At 36.5% G+C, this 26,243-nt stretch overlaps 2 protein-coding genes across 3 annotated transcripts; one reads left to right on the plus strand and one right to left on the minus strand.

The window, feature by feature from the left end:
* The first annotated feature begins 1,234 nt into the window (after positions 1–1,234).
* cxcl13 (chemokine (C-X-C motif) ligand 13) lies at positions 1,235–2,413 on the plus strand. The gene is made up of 4 exons (XM_077231328.1): positions 1,235–1,372; positions 1,638–1,773; positions 1,988–2,071; positions 2,190–2,413. The coding sequence occupies exons 1-4, from the start codon at positions 1,309–1,311 to the stop codon at positions 2,230–2,232; spliced, it is 327 nt and encodes a 108-aa protein (XP_077087443.1). The 5' UTR covers positions 1,235–1,308; the 3' UTR covers positions 2,233–2,413.
* cnot6l (CCR4-NOT transcription complex, subunit 6-like) lies at positions 2,414–25,808 on the minus strand. Of its 2 annotated transcripts, none has more exons than XM_077231326.1 (13): positions 25,579–25,808; positions 23,178–23,299; positions 16,451–16,637; positions 16,092–16,177; positions 15,920–16,009; positions 15,740–15,808; positions 15,498–15,655; positions 11,625–11,779; positions 11,392–11,543; positions 10,280–10,507; positions 9,400–9,602; positions 8,984–9,189; positions 2,414–3,194 (listed from the first exon to the last, which is right to left on the minus strand). In XM_077231326.1, exons 2-13 carry the CDS (start codon positions 23,287–23,289, stop codon positions 3,158–3,160), a joined length of 1,683 nt encoding a protein of 560 aa, XP_077087441.1. In that variant the 5' UTR covers positions 23,290–23,299; positions 25,579–25,808; the 3' UTR covers positions 2,414–3,157. The 2 variants fall into 2 exon arrangements, with proteins under 2 accessions (XP_077087441.1, XP_077087442.1); XM_077231327.1 differs by having other exon boundaries at positions 2,414–3,263; positions 25,579–25,744.
* Positions 25,809–26,243: the final 435 nt, after the last annotated feature.

Consider the following 26,243-nt stretch of genomic DNA (forward strand, 5'->3'; position numbering starts at 1 on the left):
TCAGAGCAATCTGAAAATAAAATTCTAGTCTGAAAATAGATGGAATCTTTAGCTTGACAAAAGCAGCATTTTCTGTTCCCTTATTTTGCAATTTCTGTCTGTTCAACAAAGCAGTTTGTTTGTCAAACTATTTTAGTAAACAAGTTTCAGCAAAATTATCATCCACTTACTATTCATGCAGTACACAAAAATTCCCATCTTAAACAAAACGAGAATTGACTTGAGTCTAGATTTGAGTATAAGTTTGCTTTGTAACAATTTAGATAAATCCATTGTAAAGGACACGTAGATATTATCAAATACTTTATGATTATTCTGTCATTCTTTTCTCCTTTTATCAATCATTATAAGACAAGTGTCCTTGTTACATGTCACATATAGTTACAGTACACTATAAATGATGCATAATTAAATGCAACTAACTCTAAACTAATCAAAAGCCCACACTAACCATATAGTAGTAGCTAATTATTACTCAGTACTTAAATGTATAATTACATTGTAACATTACACTGTAACACGGACCCCTTAAAGTAAAGTGTTACCATTTATACTAACCATTAAACCACTGTTTAAATATATAGAGAAAGTGATTCAGATTCTGCTTGATATTTTACATAACAGTATTATAATGCACCAGCCTTAAAAAAAGCTTAATTTTTCTGCCACAGTGAAATATCAGTCTTCAGATCCCAAAACACACATTTTTGTGTTCATTATATCTGGAGTGAGGTCAGTCGAGCCACTAAAACATGAAACTGAAAGTACATTTCAAATCTTTTCAAGAGAATGGAAACCATGCAGTTTCCAAAGTGAAACAGTGTCAGTTTGCGGATAAAAGAGACTTTAAGACTGCACAATTATGATGAGAAAAATACAATATGAAAGGAACCAACTTTTAAAAAATTCTTTATATATGTGTGCATGTAGTTTCCCCCGACATATGTAAAGGTGTTTTTCCTAATTATTTTTATTTTATTATTGAGCCGTTTTAATCTTATTACATTCAGGATGGAAGATCATTTTAGGCTTTAAATTATTCTTCTGTTGACACTTTGAATTTTTATTACTAATGGATTCCAATAACAAAGTCCTGAAAAATAATAGAGGACGTAGAGCTTCAAAATAATATGCAATATATATAAAGTGAGACAGTATTATCTTTCCATCTCACCGCAAAATTTAAACTCGTATGCATTTTTTCCCACTCCTTTATCACTTCCTCTTTTGAGCATCAATATAAACTGTTCAGAAGACGCCTCTCGTCCTAGACCTGCTTCACTCTGATCTTCTGATCTCAGCCTCAACATGTCTCTGAATTCATATTTACTGCTGGCAGCTATTGCAGTCTGCTGCTTCACAACCCACATGGGTAAGAAAAAAACTGTTATATATAATAATCACATTTTCAATTTTATTGTATAATATTTATATGAATTGTGTATTCATTTAATACACAAAAAGTTTAAGTTTAAAGTTTAAAGGTGGATCTGTGTTATCATTTACATGTTGTTGTTAGGATGCAGAAATGTACTTTATTATTTAAAAAAACAAAAATTAGCATTAATTCTGCCTTTGATTCTGATCAAATGATTTTAATATTGTACTTTTGAGAAACATAATTCTTACTGTTTCAGCATTCCCAATGGATGGCTTTGCTAACAACAACAAGTGTCAGTGTCTGGCCACCACCTCAGCCGTGATCCCACCTCGGCTGTTCCAGAAGATTGAGATCCTGCCTGCAGGAGCGCACTGTCGCAAAATCGAGATCTTGTGAGTCATGATATTTTTCCTCTATACGCTTCAATCACAGACATGGGGAAATGTGCATGGGGGTGGGCATTTCCTCTGTTCTAACAAACCTCAGAGCTCTCGAAAATACCTTACATTATTTGCTCATTTGCCCACGCAGCTCTCAGACAAATGTCAATTATAGCCCAGACAAATATTGTAGCATATAGTCATCAAATCTCTTTTAATTCTTCAGGATTACCAAAAAGGACAACAAAACAGTGTGCATAAACCCCGAAGCACGATGGATCAAAAATATCATCTCAAAAGTAATGAGAAGGTAGGATATCAAGTTTAAACTCCCAAAATCAAAACGGTCTAATCTAGATTTGACCTTTTGTTTTTTTCTTTCTTTGCATTGTCTAACTATCTTCTCCTTTTGTTTCTTTTTCCTTTAGCAAAAGAGCTGTAAAGAAAACTTCTGTGCCAACCGCGGCATAAATCAATATGGACAAGAGCAACCGCAAGAAAGATATTTTCCATTTTCTCAACTATTCCTTTCATTCAAACCGCTAACTGAATGTATGGTGAATGCTATACAGCCACAAATTTATATGTTGTTATCGTAGGCTACCTAATAAACCTGTAATCATTTTTTTGAATTAAAAATCTCACAACCTTCTTCCTTTTAAATGACATCTTTATTGCCTCTAAGGTAGGATACAAGGACTACAGGACTTTCAGTTTGTTTTACAAATGGGCCACACATAGCACCATTTTCAGTTGCAAAACAACACAATAAAGACTAGTTTTGTATTTCAAATCATAACCATATGCGTTCATAGACCAAAAAAGATTCCTCAGTTGCTTCATTGAGAAAAGCCAATGATAAAGCCATCATCATATTGGGAAACTGCGTTTCACCCCTTGCCAATTCCAGTCATTGTGTCTCAAGTTTATTAAAATTATGCTTTACATCATATTACAATCATGCAGGTCCTTCATTAAATAGAAATTCTCAACCAAGACTGACCTCAATTCTTGATGACATTCAAGGAAAGACTTGCACTATATTTCACATGCATTTCTAACTAGTTTTAAAACACTGCATGTTAAATCTGGATTAAAATAGCATGGCTAGTCAGACCCTTTGCCAATTATACTTGGAAATGTATATTCAGCTGGTTCAGTGGGAATTTCTGTGAGGGATACTGGATATGTTTTAAACATATACACACAATATAAGCATCAGAATAAAAAACTTCTGCTACCACAAAACCAGTGAAACAATAAAAAGCAAACTGACTTAGCACTGCTGACCATAACAGCAACATTATAACAGGATCACGGTCACTTTAGAAGTCAACATGTCTCTCTGGTGAAGAATAGAGATGGATGGGTGGATGGAAGGGATGCTGGTGCTGGCTCACTCTTTAAGCGTCTTGCTTTCACAGGCAGTACTGCTGTAGAAAAGATGATTCAGACTAGGCACAGTTTGATCAAAGTGGAATGCTCTAATTCTGAATCATTTTCTGCAAAAATGAATTCACAGAGGCTGATAAGACTCACATTTTTGTTCTTGTTGTGTGAGATGTTACTTTTAGAAATTATATAGAAAATCATATAGAAATCATCATTTTCGATTGAATTAAGTTTTTGATGACCATCAGCTATTAAAAAAATGTGAATGTGTTGTATGTATCCAAACCAAATATGTAATTAAACTTTACAGGGATGGGAGTTAATCAGCGTGGTTATCGTTTTGGTTTTTCTCCAAAGTCCAATGGCAGTAAGTTAGAAGTAACATGCAGCCAGAGGTGGACAGCAACACAGTACATTTACTTGAGTACTGTACTTAAAGGGTTAGTTCACCCAAAAATGAAAATTACGTCATTAATGACTCGGCCTCCTTTCGTTCCAAGCCCGTAAGACCTCCGTTCATCTTCAGAACACAGTTTAAGATATTTTAGATATAGTCCGAGAGCTTTTTGTCCCTCCATTGAAAATCTATGTGCGGTATACTGTCCTTGTCCAGAAAGACAATAAAGACATCATCAAAGTAGTCCACGTGACCTCAGTGGGTTAGTTAGAATTTTTTGAAGCATCGAAAATACATTTTGTTCCAAAAATAACAAAAACGACGACTTTATTCAGCATTGTATTCTCTTCCGGTTCAGTTGTCAATCCGCGTTCATGAGTCCGCTGACGTAAGATGAGCTGACGTGTTATCTGGTGCGCCCGAACAGAACTGGAAGACAATACAATGCTGAAAAAAGTCATCGTTTTTGTTATTTTTGGAACAAAATGTATTTTCGATGCTTCAAAAAATTCTAACTGACCCCCTGAGGTCACGTGGACTACTTTGATGATGTCTTTATTTCCTTTCTGGACAAGGACAGTATACCGCACATAGATTTTCAATGAAGGGACAGAAAACTCTCGGACTAAAGCCCAATTTATACTTCTGCGTCGAACTTATGCCGTAGCTACGTCGTAGGCTGTCCGTAGCGCGCGTACCCTTCGGCGTACCCTGACATACACCTCTCCAAAAATGTAACAACACGTCAATTCTACGGGGACGCAAGCGCTGTGATTGGTCTGCTCGAACTGCTCCCTCGGGTTTCACATGCTCCCTCTGCGTGCGTCAACGCGGACAACGACGCAGAAGTATAAATTAAAACCAAAGCGTAGTCTACGGCGTAGAGGCTCTGCCGTAGGTCCAACGCAGAAGTATAAATCAGTCTTAAATCTAAAATATCTTAAACTGTGTTCTGAAGATGAACGGAGGTCTTACGGGCTTGGAACGACATGAGGGTGAGTCATTAATGACATAATTTTCATTTTTGGGTGAACTAACCCTTTAAGTACACATTTTGAGTATCTGTAATTTACTTGAGTATTATTTTTTCTGAACACTTTTTACTTTAACTTCACTACATTTGAAAGTCAAATATCATACTTTTTACTCCACTACAATTACGTCAAGGTCCTTGAGGACAAAGTAGTAACGTCAGTCAGGGAGAGATTTTGGTTGCAGGGGTTGCATTTTGGTTGGAAAATAAAGTTGGGTTGACGTCAGAATGACGCCAGAACCCGATGAATTTTGTCATTGTTTTGGAGCACGCTAGCTTATAGATAATAGTAAGGCTAACATATTCATACTAAAAGCCAAAAACCTTGAAAAAGGGGACTATTTGAGGGAACAGCCATTTGGGTGTCTGAAAACATTGTGGACGTTATTGAGTGCACTTATTCAATCTCACATTCAATCCCACTACTTGAACCGTGTTCTCGAAATTAATATGAAATTGAAATGGGGGTCATAAGGCATAAGGTACCGTAAGTATTAAATACAACAATGCAAAAATAATAAAACAATGGGTTTCACTTTATTTTGATGGTCCCTTTAACACATTTTGTTGTCTGTAAGTAACACTGCACCTTCATGTCTACTAACTCTCATTAGAGTATTAGTAGAGTATTAGTAGACTGGTAGGGTTAGGGTTAGAATAAGCTGACATGTAGTTGCAAAGTTACTTATAGTCAGTAGAGTATCTGTTGGAGGACCTTCACAATAAAGAGTTTGCAGATATGAATCAGATAGTCCACTAATCTCTAATGAGAGTTAGTTGACATGTAGCTGCAAAGTTACTTATAGTCAACAGAATGTTCAAAAGAGACCATCAAAATAAAGTGTTACCAATTGGTCTTTACAACTTTTACTTTTAACGGAATAATATTTGGCCAGTAGTATCTGTATTTTCACTCAAGTAAGGAAGTTGTGTAGGCTACTTTGTCCATCTCTGCATGCAGCACACATAGTCCAACACCTCATAGTCAACTTTAGCACCTCTGACCTTTCTTCTTTTGAAGCTTTTTACTCATAACAACTCCACACAGACCAAGGCACAGTCTGCTAAAGCATGGTGAGCAATAGCTTTGTCCAAGTAGTCATTGCGTGAGCCTGGATGTGTCTATTAGACAAGTACTTCCACCAACTTGCACTCCTCACAGGTTAAACATCATAAAACCTCATAAAATGCTCCAGGATTTTAACTCAACAACATGCTTTAAAAAAATGATGATTGCTTGTTTGGACAAAAAAATATATATTTTGGTTTATTAAAGTCTGAATTCACAAGCAATCATGTAGAGAAATAACCACAGTAATGCCACTGATATCAAACAAATGCTTTAGAAGTTATTCTAGTTTGGCCAAATTCAGCTTAATGGTGGAATACACTACAAAACTTGATTTACTCGATTTACAGTCTGTACAAGTCAGCGTAAGTTTCCTAAAGACAGAAAATCTGAATATCTGATTTCACAGAAAATTGTGTAGTGTATGGGACGTATTCAGATTATTTCTAGCTTCAGACTATGATTCATCCCGGCAAACATGTTGCTATTTGGTTTCAAATCTGTTCAGAATTTAAAAGTCATTTAGCCTTCATTTAAGTCATTCCAGTTTTAAGAGATATTTAGTAAACCATTAATCCTCGAGAACCATAAAAATGTAGATATAACAGGGAGATAAAACGGCCTCTTAAGAAAGAAATGCTCTTAAAAGGGTCATGACATGAATTTTTTTTAAATGATTTAATAGGTTCCATGAGGTCTTGTCATAATTTTAGTAAAAAAAGAATTTTGCACAAAAAAGAATGTGGAAAAACTATTATTTTCAACCCTCATTGACCCTTTTTCTGTAATTATCTGTTTTTAAGGAGCGGCTTTTCCGTAAACGGACGCTGTTATTATTGGCTAACATCATTGCACAGGAAATAGTATCAACACCCACTTGCTATTGAACATGATTAAGTGTTTTTGAAAACGTAATAATTTACAGACAAAGCCTTATCAAATAGTTTATGATTTGCAAATGAGCTTCTGTCAGATCAAATAGAGACGAGTGCTCCAACTGTTAACAAAAGTTTCTTTGCAAACTCTACATTACACTGTGCCTTATTTACAAAACAATCTGCGATGAAATTCTCTGAACAAACATATAATTCTCTGACGTGATCCAGGATGGCTGGCATTAAAAATAAACTACTTGTTCCAGCCGCTGATATCCTTCTAAAATCTCTACAGAGATGCAAACAAGCTTGCACTTTGTAATAAATCCTTCCCAAAGCCCTAAAATTATAATTATTACATTTTTTTGGTCCAGAAAGCTTATTTCATTTCATTTTGATGATATTTTTCTACATTGTTAATGCAGTATTTTTGGAGATTTTTTGTTTAATTTATCTTTAAATGACTAGATTTTATCAATAAATAAATAATAATTTAAGAAAATTCTTTTAACTTAAATTCAAAATAACTCACAATTTCATGCATAACCCTTTTAATTCAGCTCAAAAATCTTACATAAATGCGTTTGCCCGCGTGATGTCACAAATCCCACAATATCCAAACGAACTGTGATTAAATAAATGCTTTGTTTATAATGAGGAGTATGTTTTAATCGCTGAAATTTACAGAATGTTTTAATGGTATAAAGACCTCTTATATGTCAAAAGATCAAGGAAAATTTGATTTATCATGTCACGATCCATTTAAATCATATACTTGTGCCAAACTAATAAAATGAGAGTAATTTTTCTCATTTCCAACAAATAACAAAATGGCATTTATAAATGTGAATTAACCGATGCAGCTAACAAGGCATTAGCGTTGAAAAAAGCCTGAAACAACACGACAAAGCAGATTCTGCCTTCATTTACTCAACCACATGTAATTTTTTTCTTCTGTGGAACACACAAAAAAAGGAATTTCTCAGTGTTGGTCAAAAATGGAAGTCAATGTTAACCAAACTTTTGGGTTACCAACATGTTTCGTTTTTGTTTGACAGAAGAAATGATAGCTTTAGCGTTAGTTCTACCAGGAAGAATCGAATGCCACATCTTTCATTTAAACTGGTCAGGCCAATCACTGATTGACACCTGAAGTGTATAAGCACTGAACTCTCCGTTTCATGTTCGCAGTTAATGACGCTGACGTTCCCCTCCATCCTCTCCAGCACCACCAGGTTGGCCCCTGTCCTTCCATCGGGTGTAGGCTCTGCCCCTGCCTTCATCTTCAGGCAGGATCAGCCAAATCTACATCCCCAAGGATTGGGACTAGGACGGGGCCTACACCCAATAACTTTTCTATGCAACTAAACATGAATCGTAGCTCACTAACATCTGTTAATTCTTTACGGAATAAACACCATGCAAGCGTTCACCTGGCCTCTGAGTCTTTCTGGTAGAAATAGTAATACAGGATTGAAAAAACGTGAGAGAGTGAGTAAATGATGGCAGAATTTTTGGGTGAACTATCCCTTACCCTCCTAGCTAGTCTTCTGTAGCAATAAATTGTACCAATAACACCAACCCTGCCAATCAAATATTCTTTTGAAATGCTAGTTGACATAAATGAGGCAGGGAGGACTTTGTATTGTGTAAATATACACAATCGATGTTGTTTCGATGTTGCAAGCAGCAAGAGAAAACAGCAAACATACACAGCTGGGTTATAATCAGTAGGGCTGGGATCCTCTTTGATTGTGTCAATTTTGGACTTAAAGAAATGTTTTGCATAATACTTCCCATTGCACTATGAAGGATTTTCGATAAAAACTAGATTAAAAATAGTTTTCCACCTGATTATGTTAATGCAAATCCATCTTCTGGTAATGTCGAATAGGGGAACTTGGGTTTGAATCGGACAGGATGAAGTGAATATTTGATGTTGCACAATAAAGAGACAAATGTGGTTTTATTGTACTGGGGAAATTTACAAATCAGGTCATTTTTATTTGAATTCATTACACTTCCTTTGTCAAATTTATGAGATGTTGAAGGGGAATTTAAAAGATGCTGATCGAAACAAAGTCTTAATACTCGTGCTGACATTATTATGCTACACGATCTGTCTTCTCATATGTTACACATTTCTACCATCCATATACTGACACATGGCTTATACAATCTCACATTCAGATTCAGACAAACGGATCAATTTCCCTGAAAGCAGCATTTGTTTTGTACCAAACAGAATCCCAACCCTAATTTGGTATTAAGCTTTTGTTTTCAAGTTGGAAAATGTAATAATAATATCATACAATCGTGTGCAAATATTAAAAAAAGGAACAAAGTAGGTGAGTACTTCACTCCTTAATGTGTGTGCCTATAGTTTTAGGGGCTCATGATTGGGATTTGTCCATGATTTGGGGTTTAGGAGAGTGAGGGAAGGTGGGCTGCACTACCTGTGGACAGGCAGATGCAGCCCGTTGAGGGGGGGTAAAGGCGGGTGGTACTCCAGCTGAGCCAGGAGGGAAAAGTGATCAGAGGGGATGTGCGGGTGTGGGCAGCCGGTTATGTTGTTGTCCTTCAGCCACTGAGTCTCCAGTGGACCCAGAACCCCCAAAACACTCATATGTGTCTTAGAGAAGAAGACGTAGTCAATCACACCCTTCAAAAAAAAAGAGGAAACAGGCTTTTAAAAAAGGGCACTAATCTTAATATGCAGCATGCATTTAGAAATGGTAAATGGAATAAAAAAATATATATAATTTGCACTAATAATTTAAACTCAGGAGCCCAAAAGCAGGCAGTACCCTGGTTTAAAAAACAATAGAAATAAAAAATAATAGAAATATCTCTAAATTATGAATCTCCTCACCTTGAAGTCATAAGTGTAGTTGGTGTAGGGCATGAGATTCCCCTCGTAGGCACTCTTCAGCTGGAAACTGTGCGTGATACTGCCATCAGGCTTGCCGTTTTTACCGTTGCAATTGAAGTTGGTTAAACAATCACTGTACCGCAGTTCCTTAAAGTCTTTGTGATTTTCTGCAACTCCACCACTACTCAGATATTCCACCACACCTGTGAGGAAAAGCCAGGAAACTAGTGATACTGAGGCAAGGGCTTCATGCCAAATCTGACTTAGGCAAAAGTTGATGTCATTATTTCTCTAAGCACTGTCATTAAAGGGACAGTTCACACAAAATTTTAAATTCTGTCATCATTTACTCACCTTCATGTCATCCCAAACCTGTTTGACATTTTTTTTCTTCTGTGGAAAATAAAAGATGTTATTTTGCGAAATGTCTGTGATTTTTGTCAATACAATGGAAGTCAATGGTAAGCAACATTCTTCAAAATATCTTCTTTTATGTTCCACAGAAGAAAGTAAGTCATACAGATTTGCAACAACATGACGTTGAGTAAATGATGACAGAATTGTAATTTTTGCGTGAACTGTCCCTTTAATATCGTAGCAGGTGGATGTAGTTTTAACCCAATGTGAGGAATGGAAAGGCCAATTTCCTATATTATGGCTTCTGTGCTTGAGGTTGTAGTTATAATTCAGATGAGACTTTTCAAAAGTTCACACTTATCACTTATTCAAATAAACTACACTAACAGAGCAATAGTACCAGAGTTCACCAGAGTGTGAACACACCCTTAATAAGAATTACTTACACAATACAGATTGCCCATGTGTTCCCCTATTCCTTCTAATAATTTATCTTTAATAAGCAGTTCCAAATATGACCCACCAGAGTCTGGGAGGGAGTTGAGGTCAGCACACAGGACGATAGGGATGGAGCTCGTGTCTGACGTGGGCGAGGCAGAGTTGATGGATCCCGAGGCCCTCTCAGCGATACTTTTTAGCTCAGACAGGAACATCATGGTCTGGATGAGCTTCACGTCGGAGTACTCTGGATCCCAGTGCATGTGGGCATCAGCTACCAGCAGGAGCTGTTTCTCTGGAGGCTGCTTTAAGCCTGCAATGTAACAACACTAAAGCAAATGGGAGGAAAATATTCCAATAAAGAGCAGGAAATGGAGCTGCCTCCTTTAATTACTGAGATTTTGAACTACAATGTACTATGTAATAAATAAATGAGATATTTTATTATCAAGGTTATTGAAACTCTGCAAAACTGTGAAAAAAGGAAACTCTGTTTTGAAAGTGCAATCTATAGTTTCAAGTTTCAAAACTTGAAGTTGAAGTTGAAATTTCAATCATTTGAAAACACAAAATACTGTAAATTGCTTTCACAGAAAAAAACTAAGAATATGCTGAGAAAGAAGAAATAATGCAGCACCAGGGTCTTATCTGAAACACTGCTGACAAATGTATTTTGATGAACAACTGAAGACTTTATGGCAGATCATGAGACTGTTAAATTTGTGTTAAATTCTTCAAAAGTGTGCACGCTAAAGAAATTATATTCAGCTGTATGAAGGGCACGTCGTGTTATCATTGAAAAACAACCTAGCAATAAATTCGACAACTACAGAATATTATTCTGTGAATCAGACCACTACATAACCCAGCATTTTGGGGTTATAAAATTTTGACTGCCATAAAAGTCTAATTTAATTTAATTGTTTTATCTTCTAAAACATGCTATTATTGATGTTCTTTTTTTAGGTGTTTAACATCCAGGTAGCAATGAATGTCTTATAGATGGATAACTGGACGGATACAGATTTTTTCTACTTTATTTTCAAAGACAGTAGTTCTTATTGTCATCTCAGGTACACATTTTTAACTTTGAGATCTACTGCCATCTACAGGACGAGGCTAAACAGCAGCGTGTGAAGAAGAGGAACCCAGGAACTATTTAATGTCAATTACAGAGTTATCATTCAATGTCCTTACCACTAGTAAATAGGTCTTCCTTCACCTCCAACAAGACCGCTACTCCAATGTTATCTTTAGTCATGACTCTGTTTAGCATAACCTCTGAGCCCTCTGAATTTGCCATGGCAACCTGATTGAACTCCACTGTGTTTTTCTGCACCAGAGCGAATCTAGAAAGTAATAAAGGGGCAAAAGATGAGCTGGATGTCAATTCACTTTAAACCCTGTAAAAGATGGAAGGGGTTACTCACTTCTCAGTCTTGAAGAAAACAGCACAGCCGTCCACATGTTTCCGCTCCTGTTCTGACACGAGTTTGGCACGAGACTTTGGACAGAAAAAGCCATCATATCCACGCTCTTTCAGTGTTTCCAGAAAGAAAGTGTAGTACTGCTCTGTTTCCACCTCCTGCACATGCAGTTGGAGAATTAGAGCTAAGTGTAAACCACCGCAGATATCAAAAGCACCATACAAACTTCAAGGGAAATCTATTGTTTCAATGCATATTTCATAATTTAACTGTTTATTCTGGAAAAAACACATTTTCATTAACCATAATAGAAATTACAGACATGAGAGGTAAATTACTATTGAAAGGTTTGGGGGGTCTGTAATAAAAAAAATAAAAACACTTTTACACAGCGAAGATGCAAAAAAGATCAAAAGTGACAGTAAAGTACTTTTACATTGTTATAAAAGATTCATATTTCAAATAAATGCTTTTCTTTTGAATTTTCTACTCAAGGAATCATGAAAAAAGAGAAAAAGAAAAAAAAAACGTACCACGGCTTCCACAAAAATATTAAGCAGCACAACTGTTTTTAACATTGACAATTAGCGGTCAGCGTGAAGCCAAGACATTGAAGATGGTAAATTGGGAGCAGATATTTGATATTTCGAATGGTTTGGCAATGGCGAGGCAACAAATTTATGGTGAAAATAGGGAAACAGTGTTATAACTTCTGCATACATTGACTGATTTTGATGAGACTTCTGCTGTGTGTTCGCTGTAGGAGACCGATCACATTGATGTGACTATTGTGAGTCAAAGCCATAGCGCCACCAACTGGCAGCAGGAAGTATGTTACTTTCAAAATGCTAAGAAGATCTCCCCTATTTTTACCCAATTTGCTTCAAACTTCGTCAGAATAATGTCAAGACATTGCAGATGTACACCTGCTAAAGGATTCTTGATATCTTGTATACTGTTGTCATCGCAACGCTTCAAACTTTAATATTCTTTTTGGGTGTTTTTGAGACTTTTATCATGCTTCAAATTGCATGAAACTCGACAAACACACATTAGAGTTGTCAGCCAGTAAACATGGGTTAAAGCCTTAATAATGGGCATGTAGAAGGGCTGAGTAGCGCCACCTTTTAAGTAAAATGGGGGGTTAGTTTTACCTACAGTAATCAAACTCAGTAAATATATTCTTCTCATTGAGCCGGACAACTTTCTAATTTAGAGTCATAAGCTCCGATCAACAGGAAGTCATTTTTAACTACTACTCCAAATGGCTTCATACGATTCACACCAAACTTTCTCAACATGATGTCAATATATTAATGATCCTAAATTGCTATTGGGTATTGGATATCTTGAACTGTGTTGCCATGGTGAGGGATTAATTTAAGGACAAAAATGGAAACTGGAAGAGTCTCATATCTTCTAAATAATAAACTATACACCATTTAATTGTATATAAAAATATAATACAAATTTAGAATTAATGCATTGTCTACAAGTTACAAATTGCAGATTCCATGCTATCTGGCTGAAATGAATAAATTAAATTAAATTAAATACACAGTATAACCACTAGATGGACTATTTTTAAACAGGGTAGATCAAACTCTTGTTGCTGAGAAGAGTGCTATAGAGATAGTAGCTATTGTGTATTTGGATATATACTTAGATATTATGGAAGACTACTTTTTGTCACAGTTTAGATTAAAACATCTTTTGTTTAAAATGTTGTTAAATTTTCTAGCTCAACTAACTGCTAAACAGCCTCTCTCTCTCTCTCTCTCTCTCTCTCTCTCTCTCTCTCTCTCTCTCTCTCTCTCTCTCTCTCTCTCTCTCTCTCTCTCTCTCTCACTAAGATTCAAATAGCTTTTAATCTTTACATTGCCAAAGCATTCATAACAGTATACAATAAAAAATATTATTTTAAATGAAAATAAACATAGCAATTAAAATGTTTAATCTTTTAATATTTATATCAGTGTCTCTAGGTGTATAGCTCTGTCCTACCGGAGGCTCTTTTTTTCGTGACAGGACCTCACATACCTGGCAGCCAGGTTTGAACTATATGGGCTTTCTCCTAGCAGGAGTGGGAGTTTGTCCTTATTTGATTTTTGATGGAAGTCTTTCTGGTGGGTTGTGAAAAGGGGATAGAAAGTGTCCCTAATTTTTGTATAATTGGGGGAGGATGTCAAAAAGTGTAGCTCTGTTTCCACTTGATTCTCTGTGCAGTGAGGGCACAGCCGCTCTTCCTTCGGCTGCCAGGTCTGTCTGTGTCTGTGTGTCTGCCTGTCTCTATGCTCAGACTGTGTTCACTGAGTCTGTACATGCTCAGGACTTTTCTCAGTTTAGGGTCTCTCACTTTACTCAGGTATCCTGCCAATTAATATAATCTTTTTAGGGCCAAATAGCATTCCAATTTACTCTGTTTGGCTGTTGCGTCTGTCCAATGTTTGAGGTATTTTTCTTTTTGTGTTTCTCTCTCTCGCTCTCTCCCTCTCAAAAGATGCCATTAAACAATTATTTAAAATATACTGTTTTTATGTTGGTTCTACATTAATTTGGAGATTACCTGTAAAATGATTACATTATAAAATATATTAAAAACAAGCTATCTTGTGCAATTATAACAAAATTATCCCAAAATAAAAACACAAATAAACTGATTGAGCAAACATTTAGGTGACTTTTGCAATGCAAATTGAGCAATGTTTATATAAAAGCCTTAATTCAATATGTCATCATATAAAGTGATCTCTTCAGAAGAAATTCCTAGACTTTCAAAAAATATCTATATGACAGTAGGCGGTTCTTCCCTGTGGTATTGAAATACATTCGATACATTTCAAGGTATAGTATCAAAGTAGTATCGTGACAACACTAGTGTAGGGTGCCACAAATTTTTGAAAATTTTCAAAGGGTGCTGTGACTGAAAAAAACGTTGGGAAACACTGTTTTAGAGTTTAAAGAGGTCCTATTATGGTTTTTAATTTTTTTAACTTAAGTTAGTGTGTAATGTTGCAGTTTGAGCATTAAAAAAGATCTGGAAGGTTAAAAAGCTCAGTCCACTCTACAGGGAGATATTTTATTTTAACAGAATCCACTTTTCAAGAACTACAATGAACGGCTCGTTTGGACAACAACACGCTTTTTCCAGGCTTTATGAAGTCACAATGTTCCACATTTAAATAATCACTGCCCACGGAATACGCAGACAACGCCTGGATGAGTTGCTGCTATGTCAACGAGATGCTGTTTTTTTTCCAGATCTCATTTGTTTGACCTTCCTAAGGCTGACGAACTTAGAATGGGTCAATTTAAGATAAAAAAAATGCAAATGATAACTTCGAACTCATTTGAAAGTGACCTATAACATCCTATGACATGAAATACATCTAAAATTAAATGGATGTGGCTGTTGCGGTTCATGGTCATACCAAATGTGGCGTATTCAAACGATTTTGACGTAGTTCTTTTATATTTACCCGCTTTAAATGCACATTGCCCGTCGTGCACAGTTGTCCTAAAGCCACTGGGGTGATGGTGGTGGTGCCGGTGCTTGGGCCTATCATTGCTACTTACAGCTATATTACATAGAAATGTTCCTTTAACACCAAATCTGCATATTAGACTGATTTCTGAAGGGTCATGTGACGCATAAGACTCTAATGTAATAAAGTAATGATGCTGAAAAATCAGCTTTGGCATCACAGGGATAAATAACATATTAAATTATATTAAAATACAATAGTCATATTAAACTGTATTTCACAATATTACTGTTTCAAAGACTTCTTTCAAAGACCCTAATTTTTTGGACGGTAGTGTATATTTTGCTCATTTTAAATATGATTTTGTGAGCTTCATATTGTGGATATGTACCTGCAGACTGATGATGTCAGCGTCACAGTTAGTGATCTCCTCCATGATGCCCTTCTTCCTGTACTCCCAGTTAAGGGCCCATGAGGGACAATAGCCATACAACTGCCTTGTTGCATACTTGTCACAGAGCACATTGTAGCACATTACTGTGAACACAGCTTGAGAACACAGAGATTTAATATTAGATTTGCGGTTGCTAAATCAGGCTTTTCAAAAGCCTGTGACAGGATGCAACTATGTACCTGTGGGCATCATTTGGTCTCGCTCCCTCAAAGTGATCCAAGGTCTTTGGGGGAGTTGTTCAGGGTGGACTAATTTTGGGAGGGGAAATAGTTGTAAAGTAAGTCAAATGAATAACTTAATTAAATGAATAACATGTGTACTGTATTAATAAGCCACTATGTACCTGTGTCCGTTATTACCTGCAAGATTGTCTAGCATGTAATTCAATAACTTCCTTGTTCCATCAGGCTCCTGATACAGGTTGAGTATATCCTGGGACAATGGATTACCTGCAAAAGAAATATTGTTCTCAGGCCTAATTAAAAAATTGGATGTTTGTTCTGCACATTTAAACCTTAAAAAAAGGTTCACCTTTGAGGCCGAGGGTTTGCAACTGGAACAGCCGACCAAGTTCATAAGGCAAAACTCGTAAACAATTGTTGTTCAAAAGCAATTCCCTTGAAATACACACAGTACAAAACATGTTACCATGCTTAGTGTAACTGAACAAAATCGTTCAAAGTGAACTACACAAAGGTCTATTGATTAGACATTTTAGCAATAGAGTAAGAAGCCATCGGAGTCACATCCTATTTCTATTTTTATACATTTTGCCTATTTTAAATGGAAACAATAAACAATTTAGTGTTCTTAAAGACTATTGTCTTTAAGAACGTGCATGTGCTGAAATGCTGCATTCAGTCTGACAGGACCGATTTGTTAAAACGCACCTGAGAGTCACCATGTTGCCAAGTTCTGCTGGCAAGCTGCGCAGTTTGTTGGAGGACAGGTTCAGGTAGACGAGATGGGGCAGCTTTGCGATTTCAGGGGGAATCCGGCTCAGGTTGTTGTTGTTGATGTGGAGAGCAGTCAGGTGGGTCAGCGTCCATAGTGAACTGCTCAGGCTTCTGACTCGCCCTGTACCACAGGAGCACAGACAGAGTTTGTGACAAACTTTTTTTTTCACCAAATATCCCAGAGAACACACACACACACACACACAGATAACTGTATATCTCCAGCACTAGAAGCCATTTTGGAAAAAAACTACTTTTTTTTTCACGTTTCACTTAAGTGGTTTATTCATTCATTTCTCTTGTCAGTGTTCCTTCAGTGGCACATTTTTTAAAGATAAGTTGATTTTAAGTTGAGTACAGTACAGGAGTACTGATGACGTGATGACGTACTGACGTAGTGTGTGTGTGTGCGCGTTGGGTGCGAAATTCAACATGGCAGCGCGCCGCTGCTAGATAAGACAAACAAACTTTGTATTTTTTTTTTTTTTTTTTTTCTTCTCTTTCTTTTCCGCTACAACATCACCCGCGTTAACCCTAACTTAAAACCTGGATTTCAACTCGGAACTGGACCAACTGGAGGATTACATTGACCATCACTTCAACAGACTCTGTAACGTTGCAATGGGCCGATCAAGCAAAGCCAAAAAACCACGCACCTCGGATTCACCCTTATCAACCGATTCACCGCCGTCACCAACATCACCAGCTTCCACGCCGATCAAAACAAACTGCTGTTCCGACGTACTCTTATCAATCAACGAGCGCTTAGCTAACCTGGAATCTAGACTCTCACTAATCGAAGTACTGCACAAAGAATTTCAAAACCTCCGCCACAGCCTGGAATACAGTCAACAACAAGTCGATTCGCTCACTGAAGAAAACAAATCACTGAAAAGCTCCGTGGACACACTCACTACAAAACTCTCAACAGTAAACAGTCAACTTACCTCCGTCACCGCTGAGAACAAAGCCATGCAAGAAACCATCCTGGATATACAGTCACGCAGTATGAGAGACAATCTAATCTTCTCCGGCATCCCTGAATCATCCACCGAGGACCCCGAAAAATCTGTTAAGGACTTCCTGATCAACCAGCTCAAACTTTCACCAGAGACTGTAGAGCACATCACTTTCCATCGCGTTCACCGTTTAGGACAGAAACACATCAACTCCACCCGTTCCCGCCCCATCATCGCCAAATTTGAACACTTCAAACAAAAAGTACTGGTACAGCGACAAGGACGACAGCTCAAAGGGACTCATTACGGACTCAACGATCAATATCCACAAGAAATCATCCGCAGACGTAAGCTACTTTTCCCCATCCGTAGGACAATGATCAATCAAGGTAAAAAAGCAATCATCACAGTGGACAAATTATATATTGATGGACAATTATTTAGAGACAAAGACACTACTCCCTGGCTTTACTAATAATTGAAAATAGCAATGTAACATTTCCAATCCGTTTATGCTCAATTTATAGTCAATTCATAATCTTCATATTCTTTCATTAACCCAATTGCACCACACACGCACATTGTATTCTAAATGCACCTAAATAGCCTTGCTCACTGTTTATATGTTCTGTATTTGTTGTTTATAGGTATCCCTGTTTTATTTGTCATTTGTTGTTATAGATTTACACACACACACACACACACACACACACACACACACACACACACACACACACACACACACACACACACACACACACACACACTCAACCACATTCACATCCACACACACAGACTTATATTCACACAAGGTAACTATGAAATATACATAATAGGTTCATGCAATTGAAATTCATAACTTGGAATATTCGTGGTGTTGGTTCACAAACAAAAAAAAATAAAGTTTTAAATTACCTAAAAAATACACAAGCGGATATATGTCTAATACAGGAAACACACCTCTCTCAATATACACAGAACAGCTTAAAAACTACACATTTTAACCACTGTTTTTCCTCCCACTATAATTCAAAACAAAGAGGAGTATGCATCTTAATAAACAAAAAAATACAGTTTAACCACCATACAACCATTTCAGATCCTGAAGGCCGTTTTATCATTATTAACATTTCAATCAATAATAATCCAATTACAATTGGCAACATTTATGGGCCAAACTCTGATGATTCCTCCTTCTTTGTAAATTTCTTCTCTTCTCTTTCAAACATTTCTAACGGTCCAATAATTATAGGGGGAGACTATAACACTGTAATCAATCCATCACTTGACAGGTCAAAACACACAGGAAAATCTGGGCAATCTTCCAAAACAATAAAACAGTTCATGAGTGATTTTGGTCTTTGCGATGGTTGGAGGCTACAACACCCACTTGCCAGAGAATACACCTTTTATTCTAATGTCCACCAAACCTACTCCCGCATTGATTTCTTTCTAACCAGTAATTCAATCATACCAAATATTTTAGAAACCAAAATACATCCGATCATTATTAGCGACCACTCTGCGGTAACTCTAACATGGAACCTATCTGCAATACAAAAGCACCCCACCAGATGGCGTTTTAATACATCACTCTTGAAAGATCCAGAATTTGACAGCTACTTCAAGAGAGAGTGGACATCCTTCCTTGAAATAAATGACTCTCCAAAGTCATCAGCATCGCTACTCTGGGAAACATGGAAAGTAGTTTTACGGGGGAAAATTATTTCATATTCAGTACATAAAAAAAAAAAGGACAGAGAAAGAGAAACCCAACTGGAAGAAAGAATAAAAGAATTAGAAATTTTACATGCAAATAATCAATCAGAAAGCATCTATAAAGAAATTAGAGAAAAAAAAATATTGCTCAATGAAATAATAAACAAAAGAAACCAGTTTCTGATTCACAGGCTCCGTCAAGAAACTTTTCACCATAGCAATAAATCCGGAAAATATTTAGCCAGTCAAATTAAAAGAAATAAAGAAAGAACAGCCATAACCTCCATCAGAAACTCGGCAGGGAAGCTAACCAACTCACCAGTTGAAATAAACAAGATATTTCAAGATTACTATACAAAATTATACTCATCTGATCTTGATCCAAACCAAGAAGACATAACCCAATTCCTCGATAACACCATTCTACCAAAACTCAACATGGAACAAATAAACACACTAGAATCACCAATCACTGAAAAAGAACTTCATTCCGCATTGAAAAGCATGCAAAATAATAAAGCACCAGGTCCGGATGGCTTCCCTGCTGAGTTCTATGAACATTTTTGGTCAACTTTATACCCACTATTTAGCAGAACAATAACAGACATAAAACATAACGCAAAATTCCCTTCCCACATGAATACAGCACTTATATCACTCATCCCTAAACCTAACAAAGACCACACCTTCACATCCAACTATCGTCCTATCTCACTTATGAATGTCGACATAAAAATTATTAGCAAAGCACTAGCCCATAGAATTGAACAAATTATACCGTATATAATCCATCCTGATCAGACCGGCTTCATAAAAGGTAGACATGCATCTAATAATACCCGCAGATTATACAACTTAATGCACTACTCATCAGTACAACAGAAAGATACTCTCATTACCACATTAGACGCCGAAAAAGCTTTCGATAGGGTCAACTGGAAATTTTTATTCACCACGTTACAAAAATTCGGCTTTGGAGAGTCGTTTATTAACTGGATCAAGATTTTATACACATCACCATCGGCCACAGTAACAACGAACGGACTAACATCACAAAGCTTCACACTGCACAGGGGAACGAGGCAGGGATGTCCACTCTCTCCATCCCTATTCACCATTTTTATTGAACCTTTAGCAGCAGCTATCCGTCAAAACCCAGCAATCAAAGGTATTGAAACACCACAACAAACACATAAAATCTCACTCTATGCAGATGATATCCTACTATATATACAAGAACCCCTAACATCTACTCAAGAAATAATTAAAACAATTCAGTCCTTCTCAAAAATATCCGATTATGCAATAAACTGGAATAAATCTTCCACCCTCCCTTTACATAAAACCAAATGGGATGTGGCTCCCCAGCAATCACCAATACCTATTTGTCAAGATCACATCACTTACTTAGGCATTAAGATTTCCTCCAGACTGTCAGAGTTGGTAACACTCAACTTCACACCATTGCTAAAAAAAATAGAAGACGACTTGCTCAGATGGCTCAATCTCCCAATCTCCATAATCGGCAGGATAGCAGCAATAAAAATGACGATTTTACCGAAAATTAATTACCTATTCTCAATGATTCCAACCCACCCCACACTCACCTGGTTTAAATCACTAGACTCCATTATAACTCGCTTCTACTGGAAAAATAAAACGCCAAGGATAAAACTCACTACACTTCAAAAAAGTAAGGTTCAAGGAGGACTAGAAGCACCAAATTTCCAATATTACTCAATGACTAACCAACTGCAATACATATACAAATGGATTCGCCCCACCCAATCTGATATTGTATGGCTAGATATAGAACAATCATTATGCAAAGAATTAAATATAGCTGACATACCATTCCTCACCAAATCAATTAAACAACACACATGTTTTAAGGCAGTAACTATAGCCACCACTCTGACAGCCTGGTGGAAATTTCACCAAATCACTAATTCTACATTAGCTCCATCTAACCTCACCCCACTGTGGAACAACCGTGACTTTATAAGCAATAAAAAAACATTGAACTTTCACACATGGGCGGAAAAGGGTATCACCCACATTAAGCATATTTTCAAAGCTAACACATTTAGACCATTTCCGGAACTGGCCCAGGAGTATGGCATCGGGAACAACGAATTTTTAAAATACCTACAACTCAAATCTTCTGTTCTGACAAAAATAAACATCAGAGACACAAATTTAGAACTTCCACCGGCAATATCAGACTTGGTCAACATTTCCTCTCCAAAGAAACTTCTCTCTAAAATATACAAAATGATCTCAAATCAACTTCAGACCATATACTTACCAACAATAAAATGGGAAAACGATCTATCAATAGCCCCTGATGCCAACTTCTGGACCCAAATCTGTAAAAACATCTATCACATGTCCAAAAATTCGAATCTTCAGTTAATACAATACAAAATACTTCACAGAACGCATTACACGGGCAATAGATTAGCTAAAATGGGATTCACATCAGAAATTTGCACACATTGCAATCAAAATTCTACAGATACATACATTCATGCAACCTGGCACTGCACTCCAATCAAACACTTTTGGGAAGAGGTCACACAGGCACTATCAACTATAGTTGGCTGCCACATCCCAATGTCGCCTTCCCTTTGCTTGCTGGGGGACCTCACAATAATAACTGATAAAACCATAAACTCTAAAATACTCCTCACAGCTCTAGCCATCGCCAAGAAAACTATCCTCATGAACTGGAAAACCAGAAATAAATTACACATTAACATCTGGAAAAATCTTATAACAGACTTCATGGCAATGGAACTCGCATCTCCCCTTCATAATAACACATCTGAAACTGATCCCTGCCGTCCAACACTTTCTGACCTCTTACAGCTATGAATCCTTTCTCTGTTTTCAACTCTGACTTCTCTCACCTTCTTACTCAACCCACGAATATTCATATTAGTTGTTTAAACTTGTTTCTGTCATCATTGTTATTGCTATCTTTACTGTTACTGTTATGATTACTAATTTCATTTTTTTTTTTTTTTTTTTTTTTTTTTCTCCATTGTTGTAACTACTGTTGTTGCTGTCTTTTGCTCTTACCGTTATGATCACCACTGCCATCATCATTGTCATTTATTATTATTATTAATATTATTATTATTATTATCATCATCAATATTGCCATTGTCAATGCTGTTTTAGAATTAGATATCATTGTCATCACTAGTGCAATAACTTCCCCCTTATCTCTTCATGGGTTTTTAATGCACCACAACATAGAATGAAAAAAAAAAAAAAAAAAAAAAAAAAAAAGAAGGATTAAGGATATATGGAAAAACCTCACAAACACCAAGGCAGGCTAGACAGGCGAGAAGTGGTTTCAACGGGACAGCATCTCTGTCCCAATTTGAGACACTCTCGCACTGTACTCCCTATTTTAATGCACCTTAGACATTGCACATAACACACATAACACAAAAAAAAAAAAATTAAAAATTAAAAAAAAAATAGGAAAAGATATGGACTGATGAGATGAGGGGGAAGGTTATATTATATTATCTTATATTATATTATCTTATTATGTCGTATTTTATGCAGGATTGACAATGGCAATTATTACATAGGAGGAAGGATGGAAGTAAAAAATCTACCAACACAATATTGGCAATATGGTGGTAGTGGGAAGTGGGATGGTGATGGTAATAACAATGGTAATACATAATAAACGGTTACTTTGTTTACGCATACACACACATACACATAACCACACTCACACCCGCACACATACACACTTAAACACTTAAATCACTCTTGTCACTGCTGGAAGTATGGATTTACAAGATTGCTCACTACTGCACTATGTTGGTTTGTTTGTATGTATGCCTGATTGTTAAATAAAAAAAAAAAAAAATAAAAAAAAAAAAAAAAAAAAAAAAAAAAGATAAGTTGATTTTATGAGTTGAGGAATAAGGTTGAATAAATGAGGAATAATAACTAACCAGAAATCTCCAACTCGGTCCAGTATGATTTCTTCCCACTGACTGCTTCCTCAGCTGACATGATGGTGTATAATCTGCGTGGGTCTGGAGGATCATATTTTTCCTTTGGCATGCCTGTTAATCTGAAAATTCATGCAGAAAATATATCATTCATCACTAGTTCTCTTACTTACAGTATGTCACTTTCTCTAAAGACAAATATTTGTATGAATTTGTATATTTGTATGAATCATAAGAAACTGAGAGAAAGTTGAAAGTCTGATCTATGAATCAGCTGGCAGTTTAACCGTAATTGTTGTGGTCAGTTGAGGAACGCCGTGAGAGTGTCCCTGTCCCAAATGGCACCCTAAACACTCACAGTCTTCCTACGAGTTCACACTTTCATAACGTAAAGTCCGCTGCAGAGCTCGCATCAGTGTGGGCAAAGAAAACCTTTTCCTGACAATGCTTAAGGTAATTTTAAAATAAAGCTTAAGAAAAACACTATGTAGTCACTAAGTAAGGTTGTAAAATGTCAGTTTAGGGTCGGTAAGATTTTTAAAAGGTTTTTGAAGGTTATCTCTCTTATTCTCTCCGAAGGTAAAACCAATACTGTGAAATATTACAATTTAATAACTGTTTTTAATTTTAATACATTTTCAAATGTAATTTATTCCAGTGATGGTAAAGCTGTATTTTCAGCATCATTACTCCAGTCTTCAGTGTCACATGAACCTTCAGAAATCATTATAATATATATATATATATATATATATATATATATATATATATATATATATATAGGTGCAAACATTTCTTATTTTAAGTGTTGAAAACGAACCAGGTTACATTTATTCAGGATTCTTTGATGAATAGAAAGTTAAAAAGAACAGCATTTATTTGAAATTGAAACCTTTTGTAACATTATAAATTTCTTACTGTTACTTTTGATCATTTTTATGTGTCCTTAAAAGTATTAATCCCATAAAAAAAAATGTCTTAATGACCCCAAACTTTTGATTAATAATATATTCTAAAATGCAACACAGCGGTAGAGATCCTGAGTGCTTACTAAGAGACAGACAGCTGATGTTTACACTGAAATGTTTGAGTAGTTGATACAGTATCTCCAATCTCCATGCTGAGCCAAAACATTATGGCAATCTAGGGCACTGACAGAGTTTAACTTAGTTGAACTTTGGAGACGTCGCAGAAGTTTCTTATCAATCCCTTTCAGCTGAAAAAAGATGAAAGCAAATGAGCACTTTCACATAAGACTCTATTAATAGGTAGAACCACCAGCAAGAGCTTTTGAACAGGCCCTTATTGGTCTTGTATAGAAAGAACACGCGCCGCGCTGTAATCATTCAGTCGCAGCTGTTACACACAGAAGCACACTGCCAAACTCTGCCAAAGATCTGTTTGGGTATAAAATGTCCTTCTTCTGAATGTTCTTTCTTTTTTTCTTTTACATGCAGAAGATTATTAATTCTACTAGACTCTGGACTAGATATCATAGATCAGTTTGTCACACAGACCATCATATTGCATCATATTAACATTGTCACAGACAAACATATTAACATTGTATGTTGCTGCTGTCAGTATACTCCTGCATATGTATACGTATTGGGGTGTATATTTCATTTAGCGAATATATATATATATAGGGTATATATAATATTATAAGTATATATATGTACACTGTGCATACTGTTCAATGTGTGTATTGTGAGTTCTGCCACTAAACCGCTGTGTATAGTCATGTGACAAAAAGTTATTTGACTGAACACTATGGCGTTTAATATGCAAACGAACGCTGGGTCACGATAATGACAGCTGTGGCGTTACGTAACATGCTCTTTGAAGTTACTAAGTAACTTCCATGAATAAAACAAAAACACAAGTTCTGAACTGATTCTTACTTGCACTTAACGTTACTGTTTAAAATGCATTCAACAACGTCGTGGTGTATTGCATTACAGGTAACTGCGAGTCAACGACTCAGTGGTTGTTGTCAACCACTCAAACGACGGGGTTTGTGTTATGTAAGGCTATTATTATTAGCAATTCTTGCCATGTCAAAAAAAAAAAAAAAAAGTTGTGTCCTGGGTGATTTACATGAAATAAGTTTTGTTGGAGAGCTGACAACCACAACATGAAAACCAGGAGCAGATCTGGCTGTGCTACAGACATTCCTCGTCATCACCAAATACGGTCATATATAAATCAGGAGAATCTGTGGCGTGTTATAGGTTGAAACACTGTTCTCTCGTGTTTATTAAGTTACAGAACACACCTTCTTCTCGTCTGATCTTCTGGAGGTAACTTAGAACTGCCTGGAGCATTTAGGCATATTTGACACCCAACAATATGCACAACAGAAAATCAGCACGCCGGAATGCAGGACGTACACTCTTACCTGCATTCGGGAGGTGGGAGAGGAGCAGCTGGTGTGATATGATCAGAGACATACAGACAAACTGTGACCGATCCTCATCATGAGAGTCGGGCAGAAGGAAGGACAACACTCTGAGCTTCCGCTCCAGTCAACGGTCCCCTTACAACTAGCGATAGGAAGTCCGACTCATTTATGCGAGTCGGTTCTTTAGAACAGTTAACTTCAAAAGAATCGGTTCAAACAACAAGATTTGGATATTATTTTACGACATTACGTAATTGTGTCACTCACGTGGTCGCAACGTCACACATTCCACAAGATCTAATAAAATAAAAAAAATCCGTAAAGTGGGCATATTTGGTTGTTTATTTATTTTATATGAAGTTTATATATTATATTATATTTTGTACTTAATAAAACGTTATGAATGAGTTCGTATGTTATTTGGTTTATTAACTTACTTTTCACCCCGTTAGTCAAATCTTCCGTTCGCCCCAAATGCTTTTTGTTCTCGTATTGCTGTGTGAAGTGTGAATCGAACAGGTAGATTCTCCGTTTAATAATTGGTGAATCGAGAACAAGAGAAAAGATCCGCCTCAAAGAACAAATCGTGCAATTTTACTCACAACCTCTCTAAAAATACAACTTACCTGCAATAAGTGGAGTAGAGACCATGCTGCTGTTGC

The sequence above is a fragment of the Siphateles boraxobius genome, unplaced genomic scaffold (genome assembly GCF_051911475.1).
Source record: "Siphateles boraxobius isolate OS27281-9 unplaced genomic scaffold, OSU_SipBor_1 16, whole genome shotgun sequence".
NCBI lineage: Eukaryota > Metazoa > Chordata > Actinopteri > Cypriniformes > Leuciscidae > Siphateles > Siphateles boraxobius.